This window comes from Anomaloglossus baeobatrachus, chromosome 6, assembly GCF_048569485.1.
Source record: "Anomaloglossus baeobatrachus isolate aAnoBae1 chromosome 6, aAnoBae1.hap1, whole genome shotgun sequence".
NCBI classification, from domain to species: domain Eukaryota; kingdom Metazoa; phylum Chordata; class Amphibia; order Anura; family Aromobatidae; genus Anomaloglossus; species Anomaloglossus baeobatrachus.
In genome coordinates, this window is record NC_134358.1 from 467,827,168 (window position 1) to 467,843,440 (window position 16,273).

At 45.9% G+C, this 16,273-nt stretch overlaps 1 protein-coding gene across 1 annotated transcript in view; it reads right to left on the reverse strand.

Annotated features, from left to right (window-relative positions):
- The window catches only part of PLEKHA8 (pleckstrin homology domain containing A8), a 101,748-nt gene that overhangs the window by 48,547 nt on the left and 36,928 nt on the right, over nucleotides 1–16,273 (reverse strand). The window contains exons 4-7 of the mRNA XM_075315314.1: nucleotides 9,639–9,763; nucleotides 7,282–7,440; nucleotides 6,549–6,589; nucleotides 5,158–5,306 (exon numbers count right to left, since the gene is read on the reverse strand). Coding sequence (XP_075171429.1) covers nucleotides 5,158–5,306; nucleotides 6,549–6,589; nucleotides 7,282–7,440; nucleotides 9,639–9,763 — 474 coding nt within the window. The remainder of the gene's footprint in view (nucleotides 1–5,157; nucleotides 5,307–6,548; nucleotides 6,590–7,281; nucleotides 7,441–9,638; nucleotides 9,764–16,273) is intronic.

Sequence of the window (16,273 nt, forward strand, 5' to 3'; positions counted from 1 at the left end):
GAAGGCTTGCCGGCTGCGTGTGCCGCCTTGGTGGTTGATGTATGCCACCGCTGTGGAATTGTCCGACTGAATTCGGATCTGCTTGCCCTCCAGCCACTGCTGGAACGCTTTCAGGGCAAGATACACTGCCCGTATTTCCAGAACATTGATCTGAAGCGAGGACTCTTGCTGGGTCCACGTACCCTGAGCCCTGTGGTGGAGAAAAACCGCTCCCCACCCTGACAGACTCGCGTCCGTCGTGACTACTTCCCAGGATGGGGGTAGGAAGGATTTCCCCTTCGATAATGAAGTGGGAAGAAGCCACCACCGAAGGGAAGCTTTGGTCGCCTGAGAGAGGGAGACGGTCCTGTCGAGGGACGTCGGTTTCCTGTCCCATTTGCGTAGGATGTCCCATTGAAGGGGACGCAGGTGAAACTGCGCGAAAGGGACTGCCTCCATTGCTGCCACCATCTTCCCCAGGAAGTGCATGAGGCGCCTCAAGGGGTGTGACTGGCCTTGAAGGAGAGATTGTACCCCTTTCTGTAGTGACTGCTGCTTGATCAGCGGAAGCTTCACTATCGCTGAGAGGGTATGAAACTCCATGCCAAGATATGTCAGCGATTGGGCCGGTGTCAGATTTGACTTTGGAAAATTGATGATCCACCCGAAACCCTGGAGAGTCTCCAGGGTAGCGTCGAGGCTGCGTTGGCATGCCTCTTGAGAGGGTGCCTTGATCAGCAGATCGTCCAAGTACGGGATCACCGAGTGACCCTGCGAGTGCAGGAGCGCTACTACAGTAGCCATAACCTTGGTAAAAACCCGTGGGGCTGTTGCCAGGCCGAACGGCAGTGCCACGAATTGCAGGTGTTCGTTTCCTATGGCGAAGCGCAAGAAGCGCTGGTGCTCTGGAGCAATCGGTACGTGGAGATAAGCATCCTTGATATCTATCGATGCAAGGAAATCTCCTTGGGACATTGAGGCGATGACGGAGCGGAGGGATTCCATCCTGAACCGTCTGGTTTTTACGTGTTTGTTGAGCAGTTTCAGGTCCAGGACCGGGCGGAAAGACCAGTCCTTCTTTGGGACCACAAACAAGTTGGAGTAAAAACCGTGGTTCTGTTGCTGGAGAGGAACAGGGATCACCACTCCTTCTGCCTTCAGAGTGCGCAGCGCCTGCAGAAGAGCCTCGGCTCGCTCGGGAGGCGGGGACGACCTGAAGAATCGAGTCGGGGGACGAGAGGTGAACTCTATCTTGTAACCGTGAGACAGAATGTCTCTCACCCAGCGGTCTTTTATTTGTGGCAGCCAGGTGTCGCAAAAGCGGGAGAGCCTGCCACCGACCGAGGATGCTGCTAGAGGAGGTCGAAAGTCATGAGGAAGCCGCCTTGTTAGCGGCGCCTCCGGTGGTCTTTTTAGGACGTGACTTAGACCGCCATGCATCAGAGTTCCCTTGTTCTTTCTGAGACCTTTTGGACGAGGAGAATTGGGACCTGCCCGCGCCCCGAAAGGACCGAAACCTCGACTGCCCTCTCCTCTGTTGGGGTATGTTCTGTTTGGTCTGGGGTAAGGATGTATCCTTTCCCTTGGATGGTTTGATGATTTCATCCAAACGCTCGCCAAACAGCCTGTCGCCAGAAATTGGCAAACTGGTTAAGCGCTTTTTGGAAGCAGAATCTGCCTTCCATTCCCGTAGCCACAAGGCCCTGCGGAGTACCACCGAATTGGCGGCTGCAACCGCCGTACGGCTCACAGAGTCCAGGACAGCATTAATAGCGTAAGACGCAAATGCCGATGTCTGGGTGGTAATGGATGCCACTTGTGGTGCGGACGTGCCCGTGGCTGCTTCAATTTGCGCTTGACCTGCTGAGATAGCTTGTAGCGCCCATACGGCCGCGAATGCTGGGGCAAAAGAAGCTCCGATAGCTTCATAGATGGATTTCAACCAGAGCTCCATCTGCCTGTCAGTGGCATCTTTGAGCGAGGCCCCATCTTCCACTGCAAGTATGGATCTAGCCGCCAGTCTGGAGATTGGAGGATCCACTTTGGGACACTGAGTCCAACCTTTAACCACGTCAGGGGGAAAAGGATAACGTGTATCCTTCATGCGCTTCGAAAAACGCTTATCTGGACAAGCATGGTGATTCTGGACTGCCTCTCTGAAATCAGAGTGGTCTAGAAACATACTCTGTGTACGCTTGGGGAACCTGAAACGGAATTTCTCCTGCTGAGAAGCTGACTCCTCCGCCGGAGGAGCTGAGGGAGAAATATCCAGCATTTGATTGATGGACGCAATAAGATCGTTCACTATGGCGTCCCCATCTGGAGTATTAAGATCGAGAGCGCCCTCAGGATCAGAATCCTGATCAGCTGTCTCCGCATCATCAACCAGAGATTCCCCCCGCTGAGACCCTGAACAATATGATGTCGAGGGAAATTCTAAGCGAGCCCGCTTAGTCGGTCTGGGACTGGGGTCTAAGTCAGAACCCTCAGCCTGGGATGTATGAGATACCCCGGGAGGACATTGTTGGTCCAACTGAGGGGGGCCAGGGAACAATGATTCAACAGAGTCCCTTTGCTGAGATACCGGCCTGGACTGCAAGGCTTCTAGTATCTTAGCCATAGTCTCAGAGAGTTTTGCAAACTCCGTCCCTGTCACCTGAACAGCGTCAACAGGTGGCTCCCCCTGGGCCCCTCTTAGCAGAGGCTCTGGCTGAAGAAGTGCCACAGGGGCCGAATATTGCACACAATGAGGGTCAGTGGAACCTGCCGGCAGCTGGGTCGTACAAGCGGCGCAGGCAGCATAATAAGCCTGTGTTTTGGCACCCCTGCCTTTTGTGGGCGCCATGCTATTGTTTTCCCTGAGCAACACAATAGGGTATATAGCCAGAATGAACTGTGCTCATACAGTGTAAAGAATATACTATAAACAAATAATGTATCAATACACTACAGCACCATGGGGCTAGCACCAACAGGTGCTGCTTACCACCCGCCTAAAGCGGTTGTGAGGCCACCAGAGACCGTGTCTGGGTCTCCCAGGGTTTGTCCCTCTCTGCAGCGTCGGAGGAGCTGACAGGAATGGCTGCGGCGTCCTGACGAGAGGAGGGAGCCGTGGGCGTGGCCGAGAAAGTCTGGGAACTGGTGCTCACACTGTGCACAGTGAGGGGGGTGGAGTATGCAAATCATACTCCAGCCCTCAGTGCTGCTCGTTCCGTGCAGCGTCCCGCCCTTCCCCTGCCTGTCAGGGCTGAGGGCGGGAGAAAAGGAAACTAGGCCGCAAGAAAGCCGGGGACTCGAGTATAAGCTTGGCCGCCGTAAAAGCGCGGCCGGCGCCGAAGTCCCCGGCGAACTACAAGTCCCAGCCGCGCCGCGGTTTCCCATGGCAGCGGCGGTTAGCGCGGTAGCCCCTACATATAAACACACTCAGCGACGCTGAGTGTGTAATGGCACAGTTTAACCCGGTCAGCGCCGCGGTCCCCGGTGCACTAGCACACCCAGCAAAGCTGAGGTGTTGCCGTGCACGGTCCCCACAGGGATACAGAGTACCTTCAAGTAGCAGGGCCATGTCCCTGAACGGTACCCGGCTCCTATCCAGCAGGCTCCACAGGAGTTGTGGATGAAGCACGGTCTCAGTGCCTGGAGACCGATAGGATCCCACTTCGCCCAGAGCCCTGAGGGGGATGGGGAAGGAAAACAGCATGTGGGCTCCAGCCTCCGTACCCGCAATGGATACCTCAACCTTAACAACACCGCCGACAAGAGTGGGGCGAGAAGGGAGCATGCTGGGGGCCCTATATGGGCCCACTTTTCTTCCATCCGACATGGTCAGCAGCTGCTGCTGACCAATCTGTGAAGCTATGTGTGCAGGTCTGCCTCCTTCGCACAAAGCAAAAAAACTGAGGAGCCCGTGGGAGCACGGGGGGTGTATAGGCAGAAGGGGAGGGGCTTAACACTTTTGAGTGTAATACTTTGTGCGGCCTCCGGAGGCATAGCCTATACACCCAATTGTCTGGGTCTCCCAATAGAGCGACAAAGAAATGCAAGAAAAAAATGCGATAGCACTATTGTTTTTTGAGATATTTTATTCACTGTGTTCACTATATGGTAAAACTGATGTGTGGGTGTGATGCCTCAGGTCAGTGTGAGTTCGTAGACACCAAACATGTATAGGTTTACTTTTATATAAGGGGTTAAAAAAAAAATAAAAATCGGAAGTTTGACCGAAAAAAGTGGCGCACGTTTTACGCCATATTCCGTGACCCGTAGCATTCTCATTTTTCGGGATTTATGGCTCAGTGACTGCTTATTTTTTGCGTCTCGAGCTGACGTTTTTAACGGTACCATTTTTGCGCAGATGCTACGTTTTGATAGCCTCATAGCATTTTGCGCAAAAGTTGTGGCGACAAAAAAACGTCGTTTTGGCGTTTGGAATTTTTTTGCCGCTACGCCGTATACTGATCAGATTAATTCATTTTATATTTTGATAGATCGGGCGTTTCTGAACGCGGCGATACCAAAATGTGTGTATATTTTTTATTTTTTTAACCCTTTAATTTTCAATGGGGCGAATGGGGGGTGATTTGAACTTAGGTTTTTTTTTTTTTAATTTTTTAAAACTTTTTTTTAACTTTTTTTTTATTTTACTAGTCCCCCTAGGGGGCTATTGCAATCAGCAATCCGATCGTTCTGCACTATCTGCTGATCACCGCTCTACAGCTGTAAACAGCAGATACGCTCTCTCTCTCTTTTGCTGTGCCGCTGGCACAGCGAAAGTGAAAGCAATTCATGTGTAGTACAGGAGTCATCACATGACCCTGTGCTACCATGACAACCAACAGAAGTCACGTGATCGCATCACGTGACTTCCGGTATCGGGCGGTAAGTAAAAGTTTACCGCGATCGCGCTTATAATGGCGCTGTCACATATTGACAGCGCCATTTAAGGGGTTAAACGGCACGAGCAGATAACGATTCTGCTCGTGCCTAGCAGGCACACATCTCAGCTGTGAAAATCAGCTGAGATGTGTGCCGATCGCGGCATGCTGCCGCCAGAAGACCGCGGGCAGTAACATTATGACCGCTAGGACGTAATTTTACGGCCCACGGTCGTTAAGGGGTTAAGCACATTTTGGCCTCCTGAAAGATAGTTTGAGCAGAGTCTGACAGATGTTTTATTACCTCCTGAATCGTTTGATTTTTCATTCTCCGGGGAAGGCACAGACACAGTCTTGGAAACTTCCATGCAAAGTGCACTAATATTCTCAACTCTGGAATGATTGTAGTGATTGGTCTCCTTGTTTTCAAGGTTATTATTCAGCTCAATTTTCCTAAAAGATTTGAAATAATGAGATGGCAGCAAAGTATAGAACACGAGTACATACATAATATGGCAGACTCCCATCATGAAATATAAAATTTATGTCATATGAGAAAGTAATTATACCCCTGTAGATATCGCATGATCTCAAGAAAAACAACAAAACTTGGAAATGTGATTCATATCCTTTCAGAAATAACTGCTCTGCTAAAATCATCATTATTTTTAGAGCACCATTGATTCCATGGTGCTGCACACGTCAAAAAAAATGTTTACATACATAATACAGGATATAAACTACAAAGAACAAAATAACAGTGGGATTGGTACAAAGGGGAGAGGACGCTGCTCCGATGGACTGACAGCCTACAAGTCATTCTGCAAGTAAGGCTGCTTTCACACTTGCCTTGTTTTGCATCCGTCACAATCAGTTGTGTGACTGATGCAACAGATAGTGGTACAACTGATGTGACTTATGCTGCAAAACAAAAAACAGAACAAAAAAAAACTAAACAACAAACAACACAAAAAAACCCCCACAATCCATTGCTTTTTTTTTTTTTTTTTTTTTTTTTTTTAACTGTTTTACCGGCAGCTAGCTTTTGTGAGCAATCAGCTGACCGGCTGGCTTCAAAAGACGGCCGATCAGGTGATCATTCGCAAAAGGCGACCGCCGGGCGATCAGCTGATAATTCCGGCCGCTGGAACTGAATTTACAGTAGATCATGTTTTTTTACTGTGCGCATGCTTACTGTAAAAAAACAATCCGCCGCACACAAAAACGTTACATTCAGCGTTGCTCCCCCCTCTGACGGTGAGTCAGTAAATGACTGATCCGTCACGCGGCGGATGCAACGCAGGGCCATCTGTCACAATCCGTCGCCAATAGAAGCCTAATGGGGGAAAAAACGGATTCCTGCTAAATATTTTGCAGGATATCGTAATTCCTCAAGTTGACGGATTGTGGCTGATGCAAAACAACGCAAGTGTGAAAGCAGCCTACCAGAAAACCTAAGAAAATCTACAGAGATGCACCCTTCACGAACAAACACTGACTCCACCTTTAGAGAAAGAGAGAAGAGAAAAAAAAAAAAAGGGTGGGGGGGGGATAACGGAATCCAGAGTAAGATGGAAACCAGAACTCATCAACATCAGGTTACATCTGGCTCATTTAATGAGTCTGAAAATGAGAAACTTAAAACCTAACATTTCTAAAATTATCAATGCTGGTAATTATTTTATGTGCACTTACCTTTGTGCAGAATTCAGACTGGACACGGCAGATCGACGCAACTAAAAAAAAAAAAAATTGCCTGGTCAGCACCTTGAACCCGATTAATCTTATTTATTGGAGAATAGTTATGAACTTCTACAATAACTAGAAGGTGAGGTCAATTCATCAAGAAGGATATAGAAAATGTTAAAGCGGAATTGCCCCAACTGGCATTTACCAACTATCCGCAGCATAGGGGGGAAAACTCTGGGACCACACCAAATACTAGAATGAGGGAGCACAATTCCCAACCACCACCAGCATCCTCATTGCCTAAATTCAGTAAACAGCAGTTTGACAAGAACCGTGCTTGAGCATTAACAGACGCTCCAGCCATGGATTAAATTCCCTACTTTGCTGGATTCATATCATCAGGTCACATCACTGTCTGCAGCGGTCATCAGGGTGCACGTTAACATTTTCAACCCCTTGAGAAGCCATTTGGCATGCAAGATGAATCCAGATATTCTAATGGTTAGGACAAACAGGAGCAAATTATTTACAAGCTCAATATTAGAGGATATGGAGGTCAATAGAGCGGGATTAGGAAGCTTTTCTTTTAAAGAAGCGTTTTCCTCCTTTGCTATTTCTACACACAGAGGTATAACATGCAATCAGAGTATAAAAATCTGCACAGAGGTAAGCCGATGTGACCTTGAGGTCATCCATGCAGCATATCGCTAATGCGGGTGTGTTCGTTGGCAAACATTACCTTGTTCGGTCTAAGAACAGAGAGATGTGGAGATCCTGGGGGAGTGGAGTACATCAGGCGAGACGTGAAGGTGTGATTGGCAATCTGCATACACTCCTCCAGGGTTTTCAGGAACGTATTGCACGTCGACTTTAAAAGAGCTCCCATATCAAGTTCTTCCTAATAGAACAGCAAAATCACATCTCCTGTTACAAGCGGTTGTTCATAAATATTTATATACCGCGAGGCCATTATGTAGCATGAAGTCACTATCTAGAGGCCATTATATACCATGAAGCTATATTATACCATGAGGTCACCATCATGAGGCCATTATATACCATGAGGTCACCATCATGAGGCCATTATATACCATGAGGTCACCATCATGAGGCCATTATATACCACGAGGTCCCTATCATGAGGCCACTATCATGAGGCCTTTATATACTATGAGGCCATTATATACCATGGAGGTCACTATCATGAGGTCACTATATATCATAAGGCCATTATATATAATGAAGCCATTATATACAAGGAGGATATGATCATGAGGCCAGTATATACCACGAGGCCAGTATATACCACGAGGCCAGTATATACCAGGACATTACTATTCTGAGACCATTATACACCAGGAAGGAGGCTAATATCTACCCCAAGAGGCCAATATATACCCCAAGAGGCCGTTATACATCAGGAAGTCACTATCATGTCATTATATACATTGATCTCTGTCTCTAGGTACCATGATGTCACTTAAAAACAGATATCCAGGCAACAAAAATACTCTAAATGTGAGCAATTAAGCATGAACATTAAGGAGTCCTGTCATTATTAGTGGCTGTCCCTTACAATAAATTAATTATGCTTTAATTACGAGGGGCTACTGGTAAGTCCTTGGCTTTACCCAGAAAGAAACGAGATAGGATGATGAAACTTTACATTTATTCCACATACTCTCCACTAATGTCAACACACTTCTTACATTGGTATTCCAAGTTCTGTAAGCCTAGCAAAAAGAAGGATTTTGGTTGTGCCTCAAACCAGGCATCCGAAGCTGCCATGGCATCAGCAATGGTGTTAAATTTGGTACCCTTGAGGTGTTTCTTCGGGTTTGGAAATAGATTATAGTCAGAGGGGGCTAGATCTGGTGAATAAGGTGGGTGGTCAACCAGCTGGAAGCCCAGCTCTGCCAGTTTTGCCGTGGTCGCTTGTGCAGTGTGAGCGGAGACATTGTCTTGCAGGAACAATACATGCAATACCTTGCATTGATGGTGGAACCCTTTTGAAGGTAGTCCACTAGCAGCACGCCCTCCTTACCCAAGAACACAGAAGCCATCACCTGATATTTGCACCCTGAACTTCTTTGGATGAGGAGAACCACTGTGCCTCCATTCTTTTGACTGCTCCTCGTTTTCAGGATCATACAAATAAATCCAGGTCCCATCCATAGTGACCAGTCGATCCAGGAAGTTCTTATCAGTCTGGACATGCTGACAAATGGACCGTGAAGTTTTCACTTGCATGCCTCTCTGATCAAACATTTGGGGACCCACTTTGTAGATAGCTTCCTTACGTCCAAATGTTCATAGATACTGACAAAACACGTTCACGGGAAATGCCCATGCTGTCTGCTATTGCTTTAGCTGAAATCTGTTGATTCTCCAGTATGAGGTTGTGCACAGCATCGATGATCTCCGGAACAACCACCACTCTCGGTCGTCCAGGTTGTTCCTCATCATTGGTGCTGAAGTGGCCAGTTTTAAATTTGGCAACCCAGATCTTAACTATGGAATATGAAGGGCATTGATCCCCCAATGTCTGCGACATATCACCATTAATATCCTTCTCGGACTTTCCTTGCAGAAACAAGAATTTTATCACCGCTCTGTTCTCAGTTGTTGTGAATATCGCATTAGACGCCGCCATTTTGTTTTCCAGCGTGCGTAGAACACTGTTGCCATAAGCAACAAACACAAAATTTTGAAAACATATATTAGACACATAAGACTTTCATATGATGTTACATTCATTACCATAGAAACAAAAAACGATCCCAAAGCCAAAGACTTATCAGCAGCCCCTCGTACACAAACTAATGCAGAACCTCTTTAAGAAGAGGATTGAGGATCTCATGGCAACCCTTGAATGATCTGAAGATCTCCCTTGTAAATAGTGTGAATAGTTGGATACTGCGCACTTTGACAATGACGGCACATGACATGGCTCATCTGTGAGACGGGTCAATGAGATTTCTCGTACAGCAGTTACGTAGAGCAAATTTACTGCTGCCTTTTAATGAGACTGATAGTAAACTTCCTCTACTCAATTTCCTTGAGCAAATTAAATAAGCTCGGTCCAAATTCCCCTACCTGAGATTCAGCTGTACCGATAACAGAGGCGTCTTTCGTCTTATTCACTTGCTGGACCAAAATATCACAGTACAGCCTTAATTCAGACATCTTCGTTTTAAGAGTTTCTGTGCCGTCACTAAACTCTGTAGATAAAAAAAAAAAGCCGGTAAATAAGCAATAAGGTGCAGTACCTAAGATTGGTCACAATATAATGAATATAATGGTGTTCCAGCTGCAGATTCCGATATCAGCTGATCGGATCGTGTGCGCATCGGACCCCACTCATCTGATATTGATTAGATTACAGATGGTCAAAAATACACTGATCCCAGAAACTGCTGCAACCTCATATAAATGCAATAATTATATAACACAACCATGAAAGTGGTAAATAAGAATGCCCCCAAATTTTTTTATTTTTTTTTTATAACTATAATAATAATATATAGTATTTAAGCTGCGAATTTTTGCATGTGGATATAGCAGAGACAGGATGGAACTTCCACAGCTCTGTCCTTCAATTTAAGACTAAAGGCCCTGTCACACAGAGAGATAAATCAGCGGCAGATCTGTGGTTGCAGAGAAATTGTGGACAATCAGTGCCAGGTTTGTGGCTGTGTACAAATGGAACAATATATCCATGATTTCACTGCAACCACAGATCTGCCAAAGATTTATCTGTGTGTGACGGGGCCTTAAGGCATCGCTCCCAATTGAAAATAAATAAATTGCTTTGATTCTTATTCAGAACAGTGGGACGAGTGAATGTTATTGAACACATAATGCAAGTGCTATGCAATTTTGCAGGGGGGGGGGGGGTTGGTTTCTCGCCCAGCATCTGTATGACAGGTATATGCAATCAGTAGGCTAAGCATTTTTAACATTTCTTACATACTGTATACCAGTGTGTAATTTTAAGCTATGTAGTTGTCATAATTAATTAATGAAGACATACTATATAAAAGGGATAGCTATATCAGTTACGTCACCGTGTATCCCAGTCGCCAGGTCTCGGAGTGCAGCGTGAGCTCGGAGTGGCTGCTGTTAATAGTCTATGGAGCCTCAGAACGAGCCTCCATAGCCTTTAATCAACAGAACATCATGGGAAGCGCAGGACTACGTCAGATCTGAGGGTCTTACGCAGAGTGCTGCGACACTTTCCTCAGGCCTATTACAGCTGAGGAAAAAGGCACAGATGAAAATTGCTTCATTGAATAACATTGGTGTGAGTGCATTCACATGCCCAATTTGTATACAAATGGAAGCGAGGCCCAAGATCTCATTCACCCGTCTGTTTAAAGGGAACCAATCATCAGGATTTTCGTATATAACCTAAAGCCAGTGCAGTACAGGCACTATCAGGCATATTATCTACATACCATTAGTGGTCAGCTCGGATGTTTAGGTTTTCAAATCCAAGAAAGTGAACTTTAAAAAATAGTCAGCTTCTTGAGTGAAAATTGCAACAGAGTATTCATACAGATTCCCGCCCCCTGACTGTTCCTCCCTCTCTGTTCTCTAAGCTTATGTAACTTACTATTCATCTTTGTCACTTAGATAGTGTCAGAGTTGGCGCCTGCGCACGGCGCTCATCTTCGGCACCATCTTTGTGAAGACTGATATTCTAGTCTTAAGGCGCTCTCCCACTGTGACACACAGATCGCTGTGTGTGACAGCGAGAGAGCGACAAATGAAGCGAGCAGGGAGCAGGAGCCGGCGTCTGACAGCTGAGGTAAGCTGTATCCAAGATAAACATCGGGTAACCAAGGTGGTTACCTGATATTTACCTTAGTTACCAGCCTCCGCCGCTCTCACGCTGCCTGTGCTGCCGGCTCCGGCTCTCTGCACATGTAGCTGCTGTACACATCGGGTTAATTAACCCGATGTGTACAGCAGCTAGGAGAGCAAGGAGCCAGCGCTAAGCAGTGTGCGCGGCTCCCTGCTCTCTGCACATGTAGCTGCATTACACATCGGGTTAATTAACCCGATGTGTACTGTAGCTAGGAGAGCAAGGAGCCAGCGCTCAGTGTGCGCGGCTCCCTGCTCCCTGCACACACAGCTAAGCGGTGTGCGCTGGTAACTAATGTAAACATCGGGTAACCATACCCGATGTTTACCTTAGTTACCAGTCTCCGCAGCTTCCAGACGGCGGCTCCGTGCAAGCGCAGCGTCGCTTGCACGTCGCTGCTGGCTGGGGACTGTTCACTGGTGAGATCTGCCTGTTTGACAGCTCACCAGCGACCATGTAGCGATGCAGCAGCGATCCTGACCAGGTCAGATCGCTGGTCGGATCGCTGCTGCATCGCTAAGTGTGAAGGTACCCTTACGGCTGAGAGGGTGGCGCATGTGTCCTCGCTTCTTCAGCTCTCTGTCTGCGGTAGCTGTAAATAGAGCAAACAAAAGCCACTTCTGCATTGAGACCGGTAACATTTTTTTTTCAGCAGATGTAGCTGTGTGAGGGCTTGTTATTTGCATGATTACCTGAAGTTTGTGTAAATATCATTCTGGAGCACATACAATGTTCTGATTGCTTTTGGAAAGTGTCACAGCCGAAAAAAAGAATTCTGAAATTCTAAGTGTTATTATTTCTCTTTTGGGCAATTACCAGTTCCGTTAATTATTGTTACATTTTAAAAGATTGGACTATTACAGACACAGCGAAACTAGATATGACTTTATATTTTGTATCATCTTTTACCGGCATAAGTGTATTAAACAGCAGCAATGGAAGCAAGCTCTGGTCTAAAGGCAGATGCCGGTCATGTAAGGCCATGTGCACACTGAGCATTAGGTCAATTTTTTACATCAATATTTGTAAATGAAAACCAGGAGGGAGTGGAACAATCAGAGGAAATGGATAATAAAAATACATGGGCAACACTTTTATTATTTACCCATGCCACATTTTAGCTTAAAAATACTGGAGGTAAAAAAAACCTAAAAAAAAAAATACTGAACAGCTTCTGAGCCTGCTCCATAAACGAGGGACCCACAGGGGACCCAATACTGGGTCCAGGATACAGGGTTTACGCGTTTCATGGATATACCCCTTGTGGTTATGAATAAGAGTAATATTCCCAAAATGCATAATCCCTGTTATCTGGGACATGTATATATTTTTGATGATTATGATGATGATGTGGTCTTATCTCCTTGGCAGCTTTTAAAGATTGAATAAAGCATCGATTTTATTTTACTAATGGATGTGCTGGACTCTAAGAGTGGACATTTTAAATTGGTAAGTATGGCTGTCTTTTTTAAATCCCAGGGCCATATCATCAGTTTTTTATTGTACACTGTGAAACACAGAGACAACATAATCAAATACAGCACAACCAGCTACAGAATGATGTGTTACTACGGTTTATTATCCTGTCTGAGTCACAGGATTGGAGGAGGTGGCAGGTCACCAATTCAGAGATTTAAGCTGCTGATTAAAAATGTATAATCTGCAGTTCAACAGATGTGACAGCCGACATATGCGGCAGCCGGTGAAAATCCTGCGCCTCTCCAGTGTGTCAAGTAATACACGAAAAATACAGTATTTCACAAAAGTGAGTACACCCTTCATGTTTTTGTAAACATTTTATTATATACTAGAAGGTGGCCCGATTCGAACGTATCGGGTAGTCTACAATGTGTATGTAGGTTAGCAGATTGAATAATAATATAATCAGCAAGTCTTGAATAATGATGGTTCATTTTTTGCTCGTTGGTCTCCTGCTGTGCAGCATGCATCGGCGTGGTTGACAGTGGGAGACCAACGATCTGAATGGGCAGGGAGCCGGGGTAAGCTAGTAACCATAGTACACATCGGGTAACTATGCAACGCGGTTTCCATAGTTACCCGATGTGTATGCACTCGGTGTATCCATGTGTGTCTGCTATGTGTGTATATGTGCTCAGTGTGTGTGTGTGTGTGTGTGTGTGTGTGTGTGTGTATGCGCCGGTGTGTGTGCGTGCTCGCTCAGTGTGTGTGTGCGTGCGTGTGCGTGTGCGCGCGCGTGTGTGTGTGGATGGATGACGCACTGTAACGCAAGTGTCAGCGTTGCATCCACCGGACGACACAGCGTCGTTATTTTGACGCTGCGTCGGGCGGAAGGAACGCAGCATGTAACGTTTTTTTGATTTCACTGCACATGCTCTCTCTGGCTCCCTCCACCCGTAACCAGGGTACACATCGGGTAACCAAGGAACCCTGGTTAAGTGTGCCGGGAGCCCAACACTTCCCCGCTCGGCTCCGCCCCCTCCCCGCACTCCGTATGTATACTCACACTCTCACACCTGTCCCCCAGCGATGCAGTCCCCGCGGCACTGACGTCCTCAGCCATGGCCCTGCTCGGCTCCACCCACTTCGCCCCCCGCTCCCCGCACATTGTCGGCGACCGAACGATCAGCTGATCACCTGGCGGCCGGCTACTGCGAGTGATCGGCTGATCACCCGACGGCCGGCTACTGTGAGTGATCGGCTGATCACCCGGCGGCGGACTACTGTTAGCGATCAGCTGATCGTTCACAATAGTCTGCCAACGGTAAAACTGTAAAAAAAAAAAAAACACAAAAAACGAATTGCGTTGTTTTGCAGCATCCGATGCATCCGTTGTGCCACTATATGCAACACATCCGTTGCATCCGTCACACAACGCAATGCAATGGATGCCGTTCAATGCAAGTGTGAAACTAGCCTTACTCCCAGTTTCCAGATGACATTCATAATCAAAAAATGGTTCTTCTTAATAGTGTGGTTGCTATATATATATATATATATATATATGTAAATAATTAGTTCTATACCACAGGGCATATATATTTATATATTACCTGCCAATGCTCAGTCATTCAATACCTAAGACACTGGGCTGTCCAGCTGGCAAAAGAAATATACAGAATTGGAACGTAATTTCAGTTTTCCAGCCTTTACCAATGCATTAAAGGGATTGTCCACTACTAAACAACCATTTATTAAATTACCCCCTTCCCCCCCTCTCAAAAAACAAAAATAAAAAAACACACAAATGCTCCCAAACTGACACCGTTCCTGTAATGTCATTGCTGCATCTCCCGATGCTCACATTGATGGCGGCTGATGGGCTGCAGCCTTCTGTCAGAAAGAGAACTGTGAGGGCTGCAGCTAATCAGTGGCTACTGAACCTTTTCCCATGAGTGTGCGTTGGGAAACGTAACATTGCTGGAAAAGCGTTTTTTGGTTTTTAATTGGTTATTTTAGCACTTAAATGGGTTTTCACACAAACCAAGTTAACATCAAAGTTAATTTGAAATCAAAAGATCTCAGAATAATAATAATTTATACAATTGGATGTGTTTAAAAAATATGTTTCTGTGCTGAGAAAATCTTATATATATGTCCCTGCTATGTGCTGTGTAATGGCCTTGTCTGACCGTACAGGAACATGGTCTGATCATACCACAGCTCCTGAGCAGAAGGGGGGGGGTGGGTTTAGGAGTAAAGTATACAGACATTACAGCATGGGATAATATCTGATTCTTTTTGGAAGTAAAGCATTTCCCTGCCTGTTTTTAAAAAAATATTTTACCTCAGAAAGAATAATTTGTGATACTGTGCTGTAAGGTCTTTACTACTTCCTCCCCGGCCCAGGAGATGTGGTATGATCAGACCATGTTCCTGTACGGTCAGACACTGCCACTACACGAGGCAAAAAAGAAATCCAGCCTCCACGTCCAAAATACATAAAACTAGATTTTATTTGAATTCCATTAAAATAGGGAGGGTCACATCCAAGACAAAAAATCCCCATGAGGATGGTAAGTTACAGATGGTACGCGTTTCAAGCTACTCGCTCTTAGTCCTAATCCAAGTTTATTGATTGGATTAGGACTAAGAGCGAGTAGCTAGAAACGCGTACCATCTGTAACTTACCGTCCTCATGGGGATTTTTTATGTCTTGGATGTGACCCCCCTATGTTAATGGAATTCAAATAAAATCTAGTTTTATGTATTTTGGACGTGGATGCTGGATTTCTTTTTTGCCTTGGAGTTCCCAGCCTGGCCGGCTTTCTTTCCATGCACCTGTCCCTCATTGGAGTCCTCATTGAGCTGGGTGAGCGGATTGTCTCTTTCCTTCTGTTACTGCCATTACACAGTATATAGCAGGGGCACATTTTAAGATCAACTGTAAAATGAACGCTGTTTGTGGAAAAACCGCTTTAAAGAATAGTCCAGTAGAAAACAAACTTTTAAAAATTCTAGACATAAATATAAAAAAACACACACATACACACATACATACATACATACATATATATATATATAAAAACAAAAATCATACATGAACCACACAATACGTAAATTCTAGAATACCCGATGCGTAGAATCGGGCCACCTTCTAGTATATATATATATATATATATATATATATGTTGTTGTGTGTAGTTACCAAGTGTTTGTGTAGGGCGCTGTACATGTTCTGGGTGTTGTCTGGGTGTGGCGGGGGGTGAGAGCGGTGTTGTATGTGTGTTGCGTTGTTTGTGGAGCGCTGTGTGTCTGTAGCGTTGTGTGTGTGTGTTGCGCGGTTTGTGTGGGTGTGGTGTGTTTTGGGGGGAGGTATGTTTTGTGCAATGTGTGTGTTGTGCGGTATGTGCGTATATTTATGTATGACGCGGTGTTTGTGTGT